This window comes from Telmatherina bonti, assembly GCF_933228915.1.
Source record: "Telmatherina bonti genome assembly, chromosome: 10".
NCBI lineage: Eukaryota > Metazoa > Chordata > Actinopteri > Atheriniformes > Telmatherinidae > Telmatherina > Telmatherina bonti.
In genome coordinates this window covers 4,176,378-4,198,877 of record NC_136628.1, presented here as the reverse complement: position 1 = coordinate 4,198,877, position 22,500 = coordinate 4,176,378, and the positions used below count along the sequence as shown (strand labels likewise).

At 42.3% G+C, this 22,500-nt stretch overlaps 1 protein-coding gene across 1 annotated transcript in view; it reads left to right on the top strand.

Moving 5' to 3' along the window:
* usp28 (ubiquitin specific peptidase 28) overlaps positions 1–22,500 on the top strand; it is a 61,299-nt gene that overhangs the window by 25,418 nt on the left and 13,381 nt on the right. Inside the window, exons 12-19 of the mRNA XM_079248169.1 lie at positions 9,166–9,261; positions 9,345–9,524; positions 9,598–9,806; positions 10,257–10,327; positions 10,547–10,775; positions 13,887–14,204; positions 17,858–17,985; positions 18,285–18,560. Of these exons, the coding sequence (XP_079104295.1) occupies positions 9,166–9,261; positions 9,345–9,524; positions 9,598–9,806; positions 10,257–10,327; positions 10,547–10,775; positions 13,887–14,204; positions 17,858–17,985; positions 18,285–18,560 (1,507 nt within the window). The remainder of the gene's footprint in view (positions 1–9,165; positions 9,262–9,344; positions 9,525–9,597; positions 9,807–10,256; positions 10,328–10,546; positions 10,776–13,886; positions 14,205–17,857; positions 17,986–18,284; positions 18,561–22,500) is intronic.

The following is a 22,500-nucleotide window of genomic DNA, read 5'->3' as shown; positions in this document are numbered from 1 at the left end:
GTCTCCAGATATCTGCTGCCTTTTATCTAATTTTCCATCTGTACACCTGGCAGGAGTGTGTTTAGGAGTGTGTTCAGCCTCAGTGCATCATTAATTATACAGGCATGGGAAAGACACCTAACTCATGGGATAGTTTTATATTATAGACTTCAGAAAGAAGCAGTGTACTGGTCTCTCCCACCCAAATAAAGACCAAGATAGTGGAAATAATGGGAACTTATATGTACTTTCAATAAAAGAAAGGGTTTGAAAAATATATATCCCAGACGTAACGCAGGTACTTTTCCAATCAATAAAGTTCGTCCAAATTAGGCAAACTTTCATCACCAGGTGAAATGCCTTAATAATAATGCAGAGATCATTACATAACTCATAACATGGTATCTTAACATATAAAAGCAATTTTATTAATTTAATTAAATGACAGCCAAATAAAAAAAATACCACTAATATGGCCATGGCAAACGGCTTAAAATCATCTCATTAGTCACTTTTTTGACAACCTGTCAGACTTCCTCAGTTACACCTTCAGAGGAATTCAGACTAATTCAGATGGATTTAGACGGATTCAGACAGATTCATTCGGATTCAGATGGATTCAGACAGATTCAGATGGATTCAGATGGATTCAGACAGATTCAGATGGATTCAGACAGATTCATTCGGATTCAGACAGATTCAGACAGATTCAGATGGATTCAGACAGATTCAGACAGATTTAGATGGATTCAGACAGATTCATTCGGATTCAGACAGATTCAAATGGATTCAGACAGATTCATTCGGATTCAGACAGATTCATTCGGATTCAGACAGATTCAGATGGATTCAGACAGATTCAGACAGATTTAGATGGATTCAGACAGATTCAGATGGATTCAGACAGATTCAAATGGATTCAGACAGATTCAGACAGATTTAGATGGATTCAGACAGATTCAGATGGATTCAGACAGATTCATTCGGATTCAGACAGATTCAGATGGATTCAGATGGATTCAGACAGATTCAGACAGATTCAGATGGATTCAGATGGATTCAGACGGATTCAGACGGATTTAGATGGATTCAGACAGATTCAGATGGATTCAGACGGATTCAGACAGATTCAGATGGATTCAGACGGATTCAGATGGATTCAGATGGATTCAGACAGATTCATTCGGATTCAGACGGATTCAGACAGATTCAGATGGATTCAGATGGATTCAGACAGATTCAGACAGATTTAGATGGATTCAGACAGATTCAGATGGATTCAGACAGATTCATTCGGATTCAGACGGATTCAGACAGATTCAGATGGATTCAGACAGATTCAGACAGATTTAGATGGATTCAGACAGATTCAGATGGATTCAGACAGATTCATTCGGATTCAGAAAGATTCAAATGGATTCAGACAGATTCAGATGGATTCAGACAGATTCAAATGGATTCAGACAGATTCATTCGGATTCAGACAGATTCAGACGGATTCAAATGGATTCAGATGGATTCAGACGGATTCAGATGGATTCAGACAGATTCAAATGGATTCAGATGGATTCAGATGGATTCAGACAGATTCAGATGGATTCAGACAGATTCAGATGCATTCAGACAGATTTAGACGGATTCAGTCGGATTCAGACGGATTCAGATGGATTCAGACAGATTCAGATGCATTCAGACAGATTCAGATGCATTCAGACAGATTTAGACGGATTCAGTCGGATTCAGACGGATTCAGATGGATTCAGACAGATTCAGATGGATTCAGACAGATTCAGATGGATTCAGACAGATTTAGATGGATTCAGACAGATTCAGATGGATTCAGACAGATTCAAATGGATTCAGACAGATTCATTCGGATTCAGACAGATTCAGACGGATTCAAATGGATTCAAATGGATTCAGACAGATTCAGATGGATTCAGACAGATTCAGACGGATTCAAATGGATTCAAATGGATTCAGACGGATTCAGACGGATTCAGATGGATTCAGAAAGATTTAGACGGATTCAAATGGATTCAGATGCATTCAGATGGATTCAGATGGATTCAGACAGATTCAAATGGATTCAGACAGATTCAGATGCATTCAGAAAGATTCAGACGGATTCAGATGGATTCAGACGGATTCAGACAGATTCAGACGGATTCAGATGGATTCAGACAGATTCAAATGGATTCAGATGGATTCAGACAGATTCAGATGCATTCAGACAGATTCAGACGGATTCAGTCGGATTCAGACGGATTCAGATGGATTCAGACGGATTCAGATGGATTCAGACGGATTCAGATGGATTCAGACAGATTCAGACGGATTCAGATGGATTCAGACAGATTCAGATGGATTCAGACAGATTCATTCGGATTCAGACAGATTCAAATGGATTCAGACAGATTCAGATGCATTCAGAAAGATTTAGATGGATTCAGATGGATTCAGACAGATTCAGATGCATTCAGACAGATTCAGATGCATTCAGACAGATTTAGACGGATTCAGTCGGATTCAGACGGATTCAGATGGATTCAGACGGATTCAGACGGATTCAAATGGATTCAGATGGATTCAGACGGATTCAGATGGATTCAGACAGATTCAAATGGATTCAGATGGATTCAGACAGATTCAGATGCATTCAGACAGATTTAGACGGATTCAGTCGGATTCAGACGGATTCAGATGGATTCAGATGGATTCAGACAGATTCAGACAGATTTAGATGGATTCAGACAGATTCAGATGGATTCAGACAGATTCATTCGGATTCAGACAGATTCAAATGGATTCAGACAGATTCAGACAGATTCAGATGGATTCAGACAGATTCAAATGGATTCAGACAGATTCATTCGGATTCTGACAGATTCAGATGGATTCAGGCAGATTCAAATGGATTCAGACAGATTCAGACGGATTCAGACAGATTCAGATGGATTCAGACAGATTCAAATGGATTCAGACAGATTCAAATGGATTCAGAAAGATTTAGACGGATTCAGACAGATTCAGACAGATTCAGATGCATTCAGAAAGATTTAGACGGATTCAAATGGATTCAGATGCATTCAGATGGATTCAGACAGATTCAGATGCATTCAGACAGATTCAGATGCATTCAGACAGATTCAGATGCATTCAGACAGATTCAGACGGATTCAGATGGATTCAGACGGATTCAGACAGATTCAGACGGATTCAGATGGATTCAGATGGATTCAGACAGATTCAAATGGATTCAGATGGATTCAGACAGATTTAGATGGATTCAGACAGATTCAGATGGATTCAGACAGATTCATTCGGATTCAGACAGATTCAGACGGATTCAGACAGATTCAGATGGATTTAGATGGATTCAGACAGATTCAGATGGATTCAGATGGATTCAGACAGATTCAGATGGATTCAGACAGATTCATTCGGATTCAGACAGATTCAGACAGATTCAGATGGATTCAGACAGATTCAGACAGATTTAGATGGATTCAGACAGATTCATTCGGATTCAGACAGATTCAAATGGATTCAGACAGATTCATTCGGATTCAGACAGATTCAGATGGATTCAGACAGATTCAGACAGATTTAGATGGATTCAGACAGATTCAGATGGATTCAGACAGATTCAAATGGATTCAGACAGATTCAGACAGATTTAGATGGATTCAGACAGATTCAGATGGATTCAGACAGATTCATTCGGATTCAGACAGATTCAGATGGATTCAGACAGATTCAGACAGATTCAGATGGATTCAGACGGATTCAGACGGATTTAGATGGATTCAGACAGATTCAGATGGATTCAGACAGATTCATTCGGATTCAGACAGATTCAGATGGATTCAGACGGATTCAGATGGATTCAGATGGATTCAGACAGATTCATTCGGATTCAGACGGATTCAGACAGATTCAGATGGATTCAGATGGATTCAGACAGATTCAGACAGATTTAGATGGATTCAGACAGATTCAGATGGATTCAGACAGATTCATTCGGATTCAGACAGATTCAGACGGATTCAGACAGATTCAGATGGATTCAGATGGATTCAGACAGATTCAGACAGATTTAGATGGATTCAGACAGATTCAGATGGATTCAGACAGATTCATTCGGATTCAGACAGATTCAAATGGATTCAGACAGATTCAGATGGATTCAGACAGATTCAAATGGATTCAGACAGATTCATTCGGATTCAGACAGATTCAGACGGATTCAAATGGATTCAGATGGATTCAGACGGATTCAGATGGATTCAGACAGATTCAAATGGATTCAGATGGATTCAGACAGATTCAGATGGATTCAGACAGATTCAGATGCATTCAGACAGATTTAGACGGATTCAGTCGGATTCAGACGGATTCAGATGGATTCAGACAGATTCAGATGCATTCAGACAGATTCAGATGCATTCAGACAGATTTAGACGGATTCAGTCGGATTCAGACGGATTCAGATGGATTCAGACAGATTCAGATGGATTCAGACAGATTCAGATGGATTCAGACAGATTTAGATGGATTCAGACAGATTCAGATGGATTCAGACAGATTCAAATGGATTCAGACAGATTCATTCGGATTCAGACAGATTCAGACGGATTCAAATGGATTCAAATGGATTCAGACAGATTCAGACAGATTCAGATGGATTCAGACAGATTCAGACGGATTCAAATGGATTCAAATGGATTCAGACGGATTCAGACGGATTCAGATGGATTCAGAAAGATTTAGACGGATTCAAATGGATTCAGATGCATTCAGATGGATTCAGATGGATTCAGACAGATTCAAATGGATTCAGACAGATTCAGATGCATTCAGAAAGATTCAGACGGATTCAGATGGATTCAGACGGATTCAGACAGATTCAGACGGATTCAGATGGATTCAGACAGATTCAAATGGATTCAGATGGATTCAGACAGATTCAGATGCATTCAGACAGATTCAGACGGATTCAGTCGGATTCAGACGGATTCAGATGGATTCAGACGGATTCAGATGGATTCAGACAGATTCAGACGGATTCAGATGGATTCAGACAGATTCAGATGGATTCAGACAGATTCATTCGGATTCAGACAGATTCAAATGGATTCAGACAGATTCAGATGCATTCAGAAAGATTTAGATGGATTCAGATGGATTCAGACAGATTCAGATGCATTCAGACAGATTCAGATGCATTCAGACAGATTTAGACGGATTCAGTCGGATTCAGACGGATTCAGACAGATTCAGACGGATTCAAATGGATTCAGATGGATTCAGACGGATTCAGATGGATTCAGACAGATTCAAATGGATTCAGATGGATTCAGACAGATTCAGATGCATTCAGACAGATTTAGACGGATTCAGTCGGATTCAGACGGATTCAGATGGATTCAGATGGATTCAGACAGATTCAGACAGATTTAGATGGATTCAGACAGATTCAGATGGATTCAGACAGATTCATTCGGATTCAGACAGATTCAAATGGATTCAGACAGATTCAGATGGATTCAGACAGATTCAAATGGATTCAGACAGATTCATTCGGATTCTGACAGATTCAGATGGATTCAGACAGATTCAAATGGATTCAGACAGATTCAGACGGATTCAGACAGATTCAGATGGATTCAGACAGATTCAAATGGATTCAGACAGATTCAAATGGATTCAGAAAGATTTAGACGGATTCAGACAGATTCAGACAGATTCAGATGCATTCAGAAAGATTTAGACGGATTCAAATGGATTCAGATGCATTCAGATGGATTCAGACAGATTCAGATGCATTCAGACAGATTCAGATGCATTCAGACAGATTCAGATGCATTCAGACAGATTCAGACGGATTCAGATGGATTCAGACGGATTCAGACAGATTCAGACGGATTCAAATGGATTCAGATGGATTCAGATGGATTCAGACAGATTCAAATGGATTCAGATGGATTCAGACAGATTTAGATGGATTCAGACAGATTCAGATGGATTCAGACAGATTCATTCGGATTCAGACAGATTCAGACGGATTCAGACAGATTCAGATGGATTTAGATGGATTCAGACAGATTCAGATGGATTCAGACAGATTCATTCGGATTCAGACAGATTCAAATGGATTCAGACAGATTCAGATGGATTCAGACAGATTCAAATGGATTCAGACAGATTCATTCGGATTCTGACAGATTCAGATGGATTCAGACAGATTCAAATGGATTCAGACAGATTCAAATGGATTCAGAAAGATTCAGACGGATTCAGACAGATTCAGACAGATTCAGATGCATTCAGAAAGATTTAGACGGATTCAAATGGATTCAGATGCATTCAGATGGATTCAGATGGATTCAGACAGATTCAAATGGATTCAGACAGATTCAGATGCATTCAGAAAGATTTAGATGGATTCAGATGGATTCAGACAGATTCAGATGCATTTAGACAGATTCAGACGGATTCAGACAGATTCAGATGGATTCAGACAGATTCAGATGCATTCAGACAGATTCAAATGGATTCAGTCGGATTCAGACGGATTCAGATGGATTCAGACGGATTCAGACAGATTCAGATGGATTCAGACAGATTCATTCGGATTCAGACAGATTCAAATGGATTCAGACAGATTCAGACAGATTCAGATGGATTCAGACAGATTCAAATGGATTCAGACAGATTCATTCGGATTCTGACAGATTCAGATGGATTCAGACAGATTCAAATGGATTCAGACAGATTCAGACGGATTCAGACAGATTCAGATGGATTCAGACAGATTCAAATGGATTCAGACAGATTCAGATGGATTCAGACAGATTTAGATGGATTCAGACAGATTCAGATGGATTCAGACAGATTCATTCGGATTCAGACAGATTCAGACGGATTCAGACAGATTCAGATGGATTTAGATGGATTCAGACAGATTCAGATGGATTCAGACAGATTCATTCGGATTCAGACAGATTCAAATGGATTCAGACAGATTCAGATGGATTCAGACAGATTCAAATGGATTCAGACAGATTCATTCGGATTCTGACAGATTCAGATGGATTCAGACAGATTCAAATGGATTCAGACAGATTCAAATGGATTCAGAAAGATTCAGACGGATTCAGACAGATTCAGACAGATTCAGATGCATTCAGAAAGATTTAGACGGATTCAAATGGATTCAGATGCATTCAGATGGATTCAGATGGATTCAGACAGATTCAAATGGATTCAGACAGATTCAGATGCATTCAGAAAGATTTAGATGGATTCAGATGGATTCAGACAGATTCAGATGCATTTAGACAGATTCAGACGGATTCAGACAGATTCAGATGGATTCAGACAGATTCAGATGCATTCAGACAGATTCAAATGGATTCAGTCGGATTCAGACGGATTCAGATGGATTCAGACGGATTCAGACAGATTCAGATGGATTCAGACAGATTCATTCGGATTCAGACAGATTCAAATGGATTCAGACAGATTCAGACAGATTCAGATGGATTCAGACAGATTCAAATGGATTCAGACAGATTCATTCGGATTCTGACAGATTCAGATGGATTCAGACAGATTCAAATGGATTCAGACAGATTCAGACGGATTCAGACAGATTCAGATGGATTCAGACAGATTCAAATGGATTCAGACAGATTCAAATGGATTCAGAAAGATTTAGACGGATTCAGACAGATTCAGATGCATTCAGAAAGATTTAGACGGATTCAAATGGATTCAGATTCATTCAGATGGATTCAGACAGATTCAGATGCATTCAGACAGATTCAGATGCATTCAGACGGATTCAGACGGATTCAGATGGATTCAGACGGATTCAGACAGATTCAGACGGATTCAAATGGATTCAGATGGATTCAGATGGATTCAGACAGATTCAAATGGATTCAGATGGATTCAGACAGATTCAGATGCATTCAGACAGATTTAAACGGATTCAGATGGATTCAGACGGATTCAGACGGATTCAGATGGATTCAGACGGATGCAGATGGATTCAGACGGATTCAGACAGATTCAGACGGATTCAGATGGATTCAGACAGATTCAGATGGATTCAGACAGATTCAGATGCATTCAGACAGATTTAGACCGATTCAGTTGGATTCAGACGGATTCAGATGGATTCAGACAGATTCAGATGCATTCAGAGCGATTCAGATGCATTCAGACAGATTTAGACGGATTCAGTCGGATTCAGACGGATTCAGATGGATTCAGACGGATTCAGATGGATTCAGATGGATTCAGACAGATTCAGACGGATTCAAATGGATTCAGATGGATTCAGACGGATTCAGATGGATTCAGACAGATTTAGACGGATTCAATCGGATTCAGACGGATTCAGATGGATTCAGACGGATTCAGATGGATTCAGACAGATTCAGACTGACTCGTCATTTCTTCACTTACACCATCTAAAAAGGACAAATTAAAATATTTTCTGAAATTAAATAGAATTTCTGCAGCAACAAGAGAAAGTACGTAAAAACTTGGTCTAACATGACAGTCGAGTGGAAGAGAAAAGAAGAGTCAGGCTTAAGAAAGGAGAAAACCCAGTAAAGACCTGAATCAGGTCCTGAGAGATCCATCTTGGCCTTCAGCTGATCTATCCACTGCTCGCCAAAGCATCATCAGAAGCAGTATCCATGGTAACGCTGCTTTCAAGAAGCATGAAAAGCCTGAGGCGACGTGACTCAGGAGCTGGACTGAAAAGTGGAAACGGTTCTGATGGAGGGACAGATCCCCCTAGAACCTGGACCTCAACATTACTGAGGTGGCGTGGGCTCATCTGGACAGAGAACCAAACAAATGGCAGAAACATGCCAAGATTTCAGAAAATCCTTCAAGAACTGATCCTGAAAAGTTCTTGAATGATCCTGGAGAAGTGATCCTGTAGACTAGTGAGAGAAGTGGGAAAGTTGTCTAATGGCTGCAGACTTCTCAGGCAGAAAGGCCCTGAAGCCAAATATTTACTTTCATCTGGTTATAAAATCTGTATTGCGTTTATGTGTATTGATGTGTGAACCTCTGTGTTTAGTTGTTGTCTTCCTGATGACAGCTGGATCAGGACTTGTGCACATCACTACATGATGAATAAAAACACTGATCTCTGTACAGATACCTACACAAAAATATCCAGCGAACTCATGAGAGGAGAGGAGAAGTGAAAAAGCTCAAGGAGCAGCTTGCAGTCCTTCACCAGAAACTGGAGTGGTGAGTAACAGAGCTCCGTCAATATAACTTTTACATTTTGTTAAAGCTAATCTTCTTCTGATTATCCGCGTCTTTCCTCGTAGTTATAAAAGTTATGGCTCAGGACCGATCAAGTACCCTCTGGCTGACATGCTGCAGTTTGTTCTTGAGTTTGCTACCACCAAACCCACCAATGCCTCTCCAGCTGAAGACTCCAGACTGGCTTCCTCATCACCACCACCTGCAAGCCACCCCATCAGTGAAGCTTTTCTCAAAGATAGCAGGTGTGTTGACCACATTATCAGCAGTAACAGCTCAGAACATTTCTTCTAAATTTGGTAAATTTGCTCTTTTCAGTGAAGCTGCAGATGCAGATTCTGCAGAAGGTCTGGTTTCCGGTGTTTCGACCTGCCAGCGGACCCCGATTTACAAGCCCTTCACCCAATGCAGACACCCTGTTGACTGCCCACCACATCCAGCCCCTCACAGCATCACTGAGGAAGAGCTGCACTTTGTTAAGACCTGCCTGCAGCGCTGGAGGACCGAAGTGGAGAATGACATTAATGGTATTGACCGTAAAAAGGCTGCAAATGCTCACGCTAACTGCATTTAGCAGAATTACTCTGAGCTCTGTGTTCAGCTGCCAAATGGATTGTTATACCAGATCTAAAATAACCAACTAAAAGAGTCAAACGGCAGACTATAAAATCATAATGTGCTGGAAATAGCCGAGGCCTCGTGCTATTAGCAACACATTTTATACACAAGCATGTAAGCAAAATGACAAGGCTTTCAGAGGAAAGTAGTTCCACAGTTTAGCTTCCAGATGCCACTGAGCTCAAACAGCAGCACATGTGGATAAAAAACAGAGTTCATGTTGGTGTATCCATCAGCTGACAGGTGTGGCAAGCACTTAGCTTAGCATCTTTGCAATCAATAACGTAAGAAACAATACAAAAGGCAGATATATCCAGACTGTTCATGTGTGTTCTGTTTGTTTTCTGTGTGTGTGCCAGAGCTAAAGGCCAGCATGGACAAGGTCACACAGACACTGGAGGGCATGTACTCAGACAACAGTCTCTGCCAGGTAAAGTCTAATTTCCAGTGACAAGCAGCGATGCAGTACCAAGGACTGTACGAGTCCCAGCTGGGACCAGGTTTAGCTCTTTCTGATGCCACAAGCTAAGTAACAGGATAAAAGTGTACACATAAGAACATGCTGCACAGTTTATTTATTTGGTCCTGGTGTGCTCAGGTGTCATTATTCTGCACAGTTAATGCTTTTTCTCATTATGCTGTTGCTCAGGTACCATACAGGCTCCATGCAGTGCTCGTCCATGAAGGCCAAGCTTCAGCAGGTCATTACTGGGCTTACATCTACGACCACGCTAACCAGCGCTGGATGAAGTACAATGACGTCAGCATCACCGAGTCATCATGGGAAGAGCTGGAACGAGATTCTTTCGGAGGCATGACCAATGCCAGCGCCTACTGCCTGATGTACATCGATGACAGACTTCCTCACCTTATTACAGGTTCGCTTAGTTTACTACTAACAGCAGGATGAAGATGAGGGGATTATAGACCGCAGATGGCGCCACTGATAAGTTCTTTTTAAGCTGTTATTCGCCACCAAGGATCAATCATAATATGTGAATTAACTGGTCTAAAAAATGGCTTGGATGAGGCTGGTGATTGGCTCATCTGGAATGTCTCATAAGATGGCAGCTGAAAGAGGTGAGATGGAGTGATGGATGAAGACAAGGTGATATATATATATAGGATCGATAGATGGATGGATGTACGGATGGATGGATGGATGTATGGTTCGATGGATGGATGGGTGGATGGACGGACGGGCGGATGGATGGATGTACGGATGGATGGACAGATGGATGAATGAATGGACAGGTGAATAGAAGGATGGATGGACAGATGGATCAATGTGTAGATGGATGGATAAATTGATGAATGGATGGATGTATAGATGGATGGCTGTATGTACGGACAGATGGATGGATGGATGATTGAATAGATGGATGGATGGATGGATGGATGGATGGATGCAAGGATGGATGGATGGATGAATGGATGGACAGACGGACAGACAGATGGATGAATAGACGGGTGTATAGTAGGATGGATGGACAGATGGATCCATGTGTAGATGGATGGATAGATTGATGAATGGATGGATGAATGAATGGATGTATAGATGGATGGCTGTATGTACGGACAGATGGATGGATGGATGACTGAATAGATGGATGGATGGATGCAAGGATGGATGGATGGATGAATGGATGGACAGAGGGACAGACAGATGGATGAATAGACGGGTGTATAGTAGGATGGATGGGTGGAAGGACAGATGGATGGATGTATAGATGGATGGATAGATTGATGAATGGTTGGATGGATGGATGGACGGACGTATGGATTGATGGGTGGATGTACGGATGGATGGATGGATGGATGGATGGGTGGATGTAAAGATGGATGTACGGACAGAAGGATGGATGGATGGACAGACGGACGGGTGGATGGACGGATGGACGTACAGATGGATGGATGGATGTATAGATGGATGGGTGGATGGATGGATAGATGGATGTACGGACAGACAGACGGACTGATGGATGGATGGATGGACATATTAATGGATCCATGGATGGATGTACGGATGGGTGGACAGACGGATTACAGATGTATTGATGGATGACTGGATGGATGGACGGGTGTATAGATGGGTAGATGGATGGATGGATGGATTTACAGATGTATGGATGATGAACTGATGGATTGATGCATGGATAGATGAACGGATGGATGAACAGATGGATGGATGGATGGATGGATGGATGTACGGATGAATGAATGGATGGACGGATGGATGGACGGATGGATGGATGGATGGATGGATGGATGGACGGACTAATGGCTGGATAGATGGATGGATGGATGACTGGACGGACAGATGTATGGATGGATGTATAGATGGATGGATGGATGGATGGATGGACGGATGGATGTATAGATGGATGGATGGATGGATGGATGGACAGATGGACGGATGGATGGATGGATGAATGGACTGACGGATGGATGGATGGATGGATGGACATATTGATGGATCCATGGATGAATGTACAGATAGATGGATGGATGGACAGATTACAGATGTATTGATGGATGACTCGATTGATGGATGGGTGTATAGTAGGATAGACAGATGGATGGATGAATGAATGGATGATGAATGGATGGATTTACGGATGTATGGATGGATGAACTGATGGATTGATGCATGGATGGATGAACGGATGGATGGATGGATGGATGAATGGACGGATGGATGGACGGACAGATGTATAAATGGATGGATAAATGGATGGATGGATGGACGGGTGGATGGATGGATGTATAGATGGATGGATGGACGGATGGATGGACAGATGGATGGACTAATGGCTGGATAGATGGATGGATGGATGACTGGACGGACAGATGTATGGATGGATGTATAGATGGATGGATGGATGGATGGAAAGATGGATGTATAGATGGATGGATGGATGGATGGATGGATGGATGGACAGATGGATGGACAGATGGACGGGTGGATGGATAGACAGATGTATAGATGGACAGATTGACGGATGTATAGATGGATGGATAGATTGATGGATGGATGGATGGATGGACTGACGGATGGATAGATGGATGTACAGACAGACAGACTGACTGATGGATGGATGAATGGACTGACGGATGGATGAATGGATGGATGGACATATTGATGGATCCATGGATGAATGTACAGATAGATGGATGGATGGACAGATTACAGATGTATTGATGGATGACTCGATTGATGGATGGGTGTATAGTAGGATAGACAGATGGATGGATGAATGAATGGATGATGAATGGATGGATTTACGGATGTATGGATGGATGAACTGATGGATTGATGCATGGATGGATGAACGGATGGATGGATGGATGGATGAATGGACGGATGGATGGACGGACAGATGTATAAATGGATGGATAAATGGATGGATGGATGGACGGGTGGATGGATGGATGTATAGATGGATGGATGGATGGATGGATGGATGGACAGATGGATGGATGGATGGACGGACAGATGGACAGATGGATGGATGAATGGATGGATGGATGGAATATGGAAGGATGAATAGATGGATGGATGGACAGATGGACGGTGGATGGATGGATGGATGGATGGATGGATGGACGGACAGATGGACAGATGGATGGATGGACAGATGGACGGGTGGATGGACAGATGGATGGATGGATGGATGGAATATGGAAGGATGAATAGATGGATGGGTGGATGGATGGATGGATGGATGGATGGATGGATGGATGGATGGACAGATGGATGGATGGATGAGTGGTAGACGACGACAGGAATGTTGGAGGAAGTTTTACTGTATAAATTACTATAGTTGATTTTGTTTACTACCATCTACCATCACTGCAACACTTATCCAGACTATTAAATATAAAAACTCAGAGCTCTTTATTAAACATTAGACAAGTTTTAGGTAGAAGGAAGTAAAATGATGTTCAGTTACTGAGGAAAACTTCTAACCCTTCCCAAACCCATCCAGAAGACACAGACGATGAGACTGGTCAAGTGCTCCACGGCATGGACTCCCTGCCCCCTGCTCTCAGGCGCTACGTCCAGGAAGACAACCGCTGGTTCCAGCAAGAGCTCAACGAATGGGAGGAGCAGTTCTGCCAGACCGCTACGCCCCAGGAAGAGTCAATAGGCCCCGCAGAGCCCCCCAGCTCCAGACTGGATAACATTCAGCAAGCTGCTATTGAGCCAGTACCCCTCCCCGAGAACCTGGACCAGGAAGCTTCTTCAGAGCCACAACCAGAACCAGAAGGAGAACCAGAGTCTGACTTCGGAGATAAACCTGAAGGTGTGTAGTGCTGATTGGACAAGTCTTCAGAAAACTTCTTGATTATTTAACACAAGTAGTTATAAAGTTAATAAATGGTAAACTAATTAAAATATTAATATTGATTATCTGAAGAAGAACCATTTTTACAGAGCTGGAAGTGGCTAATGTAGATTTTACTCTTTACCTTCAAACACTAAAGCTGCAGCCTGGAACCTAATCAAAGCTCTACAACAGAACAAATTATCTTTAAAACACTTTCTATTGATTTCGAATGACTTCACCAAAATAACTGCTGTGTTTTTATTTAAATTGAAGTATTTATATCTGCTCACCTTAGCTCCACACACACACGTAAGCTGCTACCTGTGTTACTACGGTGTCTCTGAATGGACAAACAACTGTGTGTATGAAGGGAGAACCCTCTCAGCATTAAAATACCTTCATTTGATAGGTGCTAGTTTGGGAAGAAAACTCCTTAAACCAGTAATCCCCAACCCTGGTCCTGAAGTCTCGCTATGCTGCAGGTTTTAGACGTTTCCCTGCTTCACTACACCTGATTTAGACCATTTCAGATGGATTCAGACGGATTCGGATGGATTCAGACGGATTCAGACGGATTTAGATGGATTTAGACGGATTCAGACAGATTCGGATGGATTTAGACGGATTCAGATGGATTTAGACGGATTCAGACGGATTCGGATGGATTTAGATGGATTTAGACGGATTCGGACGGATTTAGACGGATTCAGACGGATTTAGACGGATTCAGACGGATTCAGATGGATTTGGACGGATTCGGACGGATTCAGACGGATTCAGACGGATTTAGATGGATTTAGACGGATTCAGACGGCTTCGGATGGATTTAGACGGATTCAGATGGATTCAGACGGATTCGGATGGATTCAGACGGATTCAGACGGATTTAGATGGATTTAGACGGATTCAGACGGATTCGGATGGATTTAGACGGATTCAGACGGATTCGGATGGATTTAGACGGATTCAGACGGATTCGGATGGATTTAGATGGATTCAGACGGATTCAGATGGATTTAGGCGGATTCAGATGGATTCAGACAGATTCAGACAGATTCAGATGGATTCAGATGGATTCAGACGGATTCAGACAGATTCGGATGGATTCAGACGGATTCAGATGGATTTAGGCGGATTCAGACGGATTCAGACAGATTCGGATGGATTCAGACAGATTCAGACGGATTTAGATGGATTTAGACGGATTCAGACGGATTCGGATGGATTTAGACGGATTCAGACGGATTCAGACGGATTCGGCTGGATTCAGACGGATTCAGACGGATTCAGACGGATTTAGATGGATTTAGACGGATTCAGACGGATTCGGATGGATTTAGACGGATTCAGACGGATTCGGATGGATTTAGACGGATTCGGATGGATTTAGATGGATTCAGACAGATTCAGATGGATTTAGGCGGATTCAGATGGATTCAGACAGATTCAGACAGATTCAGATGGATTCAGACGGATTCAGACAGATTCGGATGGATTCAGACGGATTCAGATGGATTTAGGCGGATTCAGACGGATTCAGACAGATTCGGATGGATTCAGACAGATTCAGATGGATTCAGATGGATTCAGATGGATTCAGACGGATTCAGACAGATTCGGATGGATTCAGACAGATTCAGACAGATTCAGACGGATTCAGACAGATTCGGATGGATTCAGACAGATTCAGATGGATTGAGATGGATTCAGACGGATTCAGACAGATTCGGATGGATTCAGACAGATTCAGACAGATTCCGATGGATTCAGACAGATTCAGACAGATTCGGATGGATTCACACAGATTCAGACAGATTCAGATGGATTCAGACGGATTCAGACAGATTCGGATGGATTCAGACGGATTCAGATGGATTTAGGCGGATTCAGATGGATTCAGACAGATTCAGACAGATTCAGATGGATTCACACAGATTCAGACAGATTCGGATGGATTCAGACAGATTCAGATGGATTCAGATGGATTCAGACAGATTCAGACAGATTCAGACAGATTCGGATGGATTCACACAGATTCAGACAGATTCGGATGGATTCAGACAGATTCAGATGGATTCAGATGGATTCAGACAGATTCAGACAGATTCAGACAGATTCGGATGGATTCAGACAGATTCAGATGGATTCAGATGGATTCAGACAGATTCAGACAGATTCAGACAGATTCGGATGGATTCACACAGATTCGGATGGATTCAGTTCTTGAGAAACATTTACCATGTCGTTCACATAGAATATAAACAACTTTGGTCCAAGAACGGACCCTTGAGGTACTCCACGTGTTACATTGTACATGTCTGATTTCACGTTTTGCATCTGAACAAATAGTTTTCTGTTTACGGACCAGCTTTCAGTGTCTCCACTCTAAAACCCAAACTCTGAAGCTTCTCAAGCACAATATAAGGATCCATGGTGTCAAACGCTCCACAAGGTCCACAAAAACACAGATATTGTTTTCTATCCATTACACTTCATATTTCTTCAGTCAGACCTATAAGAGCCATTGTTGCTGAATGATCTATCCCAAATCCATACTGATTGCTATCTAATATAGTAAACTTATCTAAAAACCTTTCTAATCTCATCACAAATAACTTTTATGAGATTGTTGCGAATTGTGGTAATAATGATACTGGTCAATAAATGTTTGTCAGCATTTTTTAAAGGGGAGTAACTTTCATTTGATCAGGAAAGACACATATGTAAATATGTGTGTGAATCGCTCCACTACCAGTAGTTCAGTTATGTTTTTATGAATACCATATAAAAATCTTCACATTCTGTAGATCTTTTATTCTCATATGTTTTCACTATTTTCAACATTACTTCTTTCTCGATCTTAGAGAGACAAAAAACACTTAATCTGATGACTTTTATTCCAATAGTTACACTGACTTGATCCATTTTTGGTAGTTTTGACTGGGACCTACATTTACAAAGAAGTTGTTAAAATGATCCACTATTTCTTTTAAGTCAGTAATTTGGAAGATGCGGTTTTACTTTATTAGAATTAACTACACTATTTATCATTCCCCATGTGGCCTTTTTGTTAGTTTTGTTTCTATTTAATAAATTCATCTAGTATCCTTTTTATCCTAAAGTCCGTCCAGTAGCAGCCGGGGTCCAGCTTCACATCCTGGATTAAACTATGAAACTAAGTTCTCCTCTCTTCCTGAGAACAGGATGAACTTAGCGCCTCTTTTCTTTTGCAGCATCAGCACACTGATGTTGTGGCTTGATATGGAATCTACATTGGTTTTAGAATTTTCATTATTTATTTATATTTTCACATCACACTTGGTGTTCATACACAGAAAAGTTAATAATTCACCTCTGAATTGTTCGCAGTGGTGTTGTTTATTCACATGGGTCCTGGTGTGTAAAGGCTTTTTTCAGAGGAATTCCAACAGATTCAGACTGATTCAGATTAAATGGATCTCTGACAAGCTTTGCACATGTATGCTATCAAGCCATTAATCTGGGTCAGGTTTGTTGTAGCATAAAACATGGAGATTAGATGATCAGATTATGTCTTAGTCTCTGAGTTGCTGTTTGAAACTGCTGTTTGTTGCAGGCACATATCAACCTTCTCTCCAAATCTCTGACAGCAGACAAATCGGAGGTCTGTCCTCCACCTGAGAGTCCTGACCATCGCCCAGACGACGCTGCTGCCGTCCCTGACACCCTGGAATCAGGCCAGACCTCCAGCTCAGCTGAGAGGCAGCTGCAGAGTCAGGTGGGAAAGTCCAGCCCTCCACGATTCCTTCCCTTTAGAAAGTAGGTCAGACATTCATGACACGGAACGGGTGTGTAGAACTGGGTCGAGGATTACCTTTCACTGGTTAGCAGAGACTCGTGCTTCCCAACATGTGTACAGTAATGTACTGGGACGACGAGACATCATCCCTGTGAGAGTCAGTAGCTTGTTTCGATCTTCAACTTTTCTCTCTACTTCTATGTTTTTGTTGTGAAAAAGTTTCAGATGAAGAAACAATTCACGAGTATTTCTGCTCTGCTTCACCTTTCGCCTGTCAGACTGCTGGCCCAGATGCAGCGCTCAGCTATGCGACGCCACGGGACGGCCGTGTCCAGAAGGATGACGTGGAGGTGGCAGGCCTCAGTTCTGAAGCCGACCATGAGCCCGAGGCTTCCAGAGAGGCTTCCAGAGAGGCTTCTGAGCCGGGAAGTGAGGAGCAGCCGCAGGAACTCCCAGCCAGACAGCGACAGACTGAAAATGAGGTTTCAGAAGTGGAGATCCCCAACGTGGGGAGGATCATGGTGAGGGCCGATGCTGATGGCTACAATGAAGAGGTAAGTGCACATGTGAGACATCATTTCAGCTGCTCATACAGAATATTTTTACTGATGGAAATACAACAGCAGCTTGTGAGGAAAGAGTCAGACAGGTGGATGACATGCAGCGACAGGGTTTCCACTCGTCCCATAAAATACGGAATCGCCCTTTGATTGACAAATAAATGTTGCGTCCCAGATTGACCCAACACGGGACGCACTTTGCTCCGTATTTTCATAACTTTCCGATAGCCTACACGTCGGTTGCACACAGCAACACTACAGCTAAAGATAATTTACTAAATAAAACAGAAAATACGACAGCCAGCAAAAATGTCTTTTTGGAATCTACAGGCCCCACCCCCTCCCATCTGCGCCTGCGTGCTGGACAGTCATGGTTGCCTAGAGACAGACATGAGTCATCTGCGCACCTTTTAAACTGTCTACTGCACCTGTTGCTCTAGTGCTGCTAAACAGGCGTGAGTGGGAAGAGGAGCGTCCTTCCTCCTCAGCTGCAGCTCCCCCCCAAACCCTCATCGGACTAAGCGGTTCGGCAGTGAATGAATGAGTTTGGAATGAAATATGTATCAAAGTGTTTGGGAACGTTGCCCCCAACTGACAAAATCTTAAAAATAAAAATGCATATTTTAAAACTATTAATTTCATGTGAAAATTTAGAATTTCTGGAAAATTCAACTATGGAAAGAACAAAGTATTTAATAAAAATATTTCATTCTTTCAGATCTACAACGTGTTACTTTAGTGTTCCTTTATTTTGTTGAGCAGTGTATATTTTTTGTAAAAGTCCTTTTTTTTCTTTAAAAAATCAAATTAACTTTTGATGTACCAATTCAGCATTATAGGTTGTCAAATAGGACTACTCAGTCCCATAAAGTGCCTGCAAGCATGTTTTTAAATTTAATATTTTCCTGACTTGTCTTTTTTTTTTTTTAAATGATTTTTTTTTGTTTTTGAAATGGAACTCTATTTGCTCCAATTGTGTTTATCACTGAAAACTGAAATATATGAAAATGATCGGACAAATCACAATACAAAATGCCAGAATTCATGCTTTCAGACAAGGACTTAGTTAGGATGTTAATTAAGGTAGCTGAGTTTCCATTTACACGAGTTGGTTCATGAATAAGAGGAATAAAGAATATTTAGGAAGTCCCAGACACATGCCTCAGAATTATGTTTGAGAATATTTAGAATGAAGTCCCCCAAGATATAACAAGGCTTTCTGTCGTGGTTTATGAGGTCAAGCAAACAGAACAAACTCAATAAAATCTTTGAAAACAGAACAAGGTGGCCGATAAATAACCCCAACAATCACACTTTTTTCCAAGAAAAGATTTTTAAAGCTCCAGAAAAGGAGATTCAGCATCAGCCCTCCCTGTTTTCAGAGAGAAGTCATCCCCTATTTTTATATCATAATTAGCATGAACAAACAGAGATGCTCCCCCTGCAGATCTGTCAGCTCCGACACCGTGAACTGAAGTGTAGTTTGGCAATTTAAACATATCTTTTCAGTCGTCTGAGAGCCATGATTCAGATAAAGGAATAACAGAAAAGTCATGTTGAAGAGATACATTTACAGGTGCAGGTAAGTGCTTCAGTAAAATGCTGCTACTGCTGTAGTTCCTGTAGTCCTGGTAACAAGAAGACAAACTTGGCAGCTGACTTTTGCACAGTACTGCAGATGCAGGTAAAGGTGCAGATACAGGTACAGGTGCAGATACAGGTATAGGTGCAGATACAGGTACAGATACAGGTACAGGTGCAGATACAGGTAAAGGTGCAGATACAGGTACAGGTACAGATACAGGTGCAGATACAGGTACAGGTGCCGATACAGGTGCAGATACAGGTACAGGTGCAGATACAGGTACAGGTGCAGATACAGGTGCAGATACAGGTAAAGGTGCAGATACAGGTACAGGTACAGATACAGGTGCAGATACAGGTGCAGATACAGGTACAGGTGCAGATACAGGTACAGGTGCAGATACAGGTGCAGATACAGGTACAGGTGCAGATACAGGTAAAGGTGCAGATACAGGTGCAGATACAGGTAAAGGTGCAGATACAGGTACAGGTGCAGATACAGGTGCAGATACAGGTACAGGTGCAGATACAGGTGCAGATACAGGTAAAGGTGCAGATACAGGTACAGGTGCAGATACAGGTACAGGTGCAGATACAGGTAAAGGTGCAGATACAGGTGCAGATACAGGTAAAGGTGCAGATACAGGTGCAGATACAGGTACAGGTGCAGATACAGGTAAAGGTGCAGATACAGGTGCAGATACAGGTAAAGGTGCAGATACAGGTACAGGTGCAGATACAGGTGCAGATACAGGTGCAGATACAGGTACAGGTGCAGATACAGGTGCAGATACAGGTAAAGGTGCAGATACAGGTGCAGATACAGGTACAGGTGCAGATACAGGTGCAGATACAGGTACAGGTGCAGATACAGGTAAAGGTGCAGATACAGGTACAGGTGCAGATACAGGTGCAGATACAGGTACAGGTGCAGATACAGGTGCAGATACAGGTAAAGGTGCAGATACAGGTGCAGATACAGGTAAAGGTGCAGATACAGGTGCAGATACAGGTACAGGTGCAGATACAGGTGCAGATACAGGTACAGGTGCAGATACAGGTGCAGATACAGGTACAGGTGCAGATACAGGTACAGATACAGGTAAAGGTGCAGATACAGGTGCAGATACAGGTAAAGGTGCAGATACAGGTGCAGATACAGGTAAAGGTGCAGATACAGGTACAGGTGCAGATACAGGTGCAGATACAGGTACAGGTGCAGATACAGGTAAAGGTGCAGATACAGGTACAGGTGCAGATACAGGTGCAGATACAGGTACAGGTGCAGATACAGGTGCAGATACAGGTAAAGGTGCAGATACAGGTGCAGATACAGGTAAAGGTGCAGATACAGGTACAGGTGCAGATACAGGTGCAGGTGCAGATACAGGTACAGGTGCAGATACAGGTACAGGTGCAGATACAGGTGCAGGTGCAGGTAAAGGTGCAGGTGCAGGTAAAGGTGCAGATACAGGTGCAGATACAGGTGCAGGTGCAGATACAGGTAAAGGTGCAGATACAGGTACAGGTGCAGATACAGGTACAGGTGCAGATACAGGTAAAGGTGCAGATACAGGTGCAGGTGCAGGTAAAGGTGCAGATACAGGTACAGGTGCAGATACAGGTACAGGTGCAGATACAGGTAAAGGTGCAGATACAGGTAAAGGTGCAGATACAGGTACAGGTGCAGATACAGGTGCAGGTGCAGATACAGGTAAAGGTGCAGATACAGGTACAGGTGCAGATACAGGTGCAGGTGCAGATACAGGTACAGGTGCAGATACAGGTACAGGTGCAGATACAGGTGCAGGTGCAGATACAGGTAAAGGTGCAGATACAGGTGCAGATACAGATGCAGGTGCAGATACAGGTAAAGGTGCAGATACAGGTACAGGTGCAGATACAGGTGCAGGTGCAGATACAGGTAAAGGTGCAGATACAGGTAAAGGTGCAGATACAGGTACAGGTGCAGATACAGGTAAAGGTGCAGATACAGGTACAGGTGCAGATACAGGTAAAGGTGCAGATACAGGTGCAGATACAGGTGCAGGTGCAGGTAAAGGTGCAGATACAGGTGCAGATACAGGTGCAGGTAAAGGTGCAGATACAGGTAAAGGTGCAGATACAGGTACAGGTGCAGATACAGGTGCAGATACAGGTACAGGTGCAGATACAGGTGCAGGTGCAGATACAGGTAAAGGTGCAGATACAGGTACAGGTGCAGATACAGGTGCAGGTAAAGGTGCAGATACAGGTAAAGGTGCAGATACAGGTGCAGGTGCAGGTAAAGGTGTTTTCCTGTCCGTGGTCCTGTACGTGAGTTGAATGTCTGCCACAGTAACACATTATG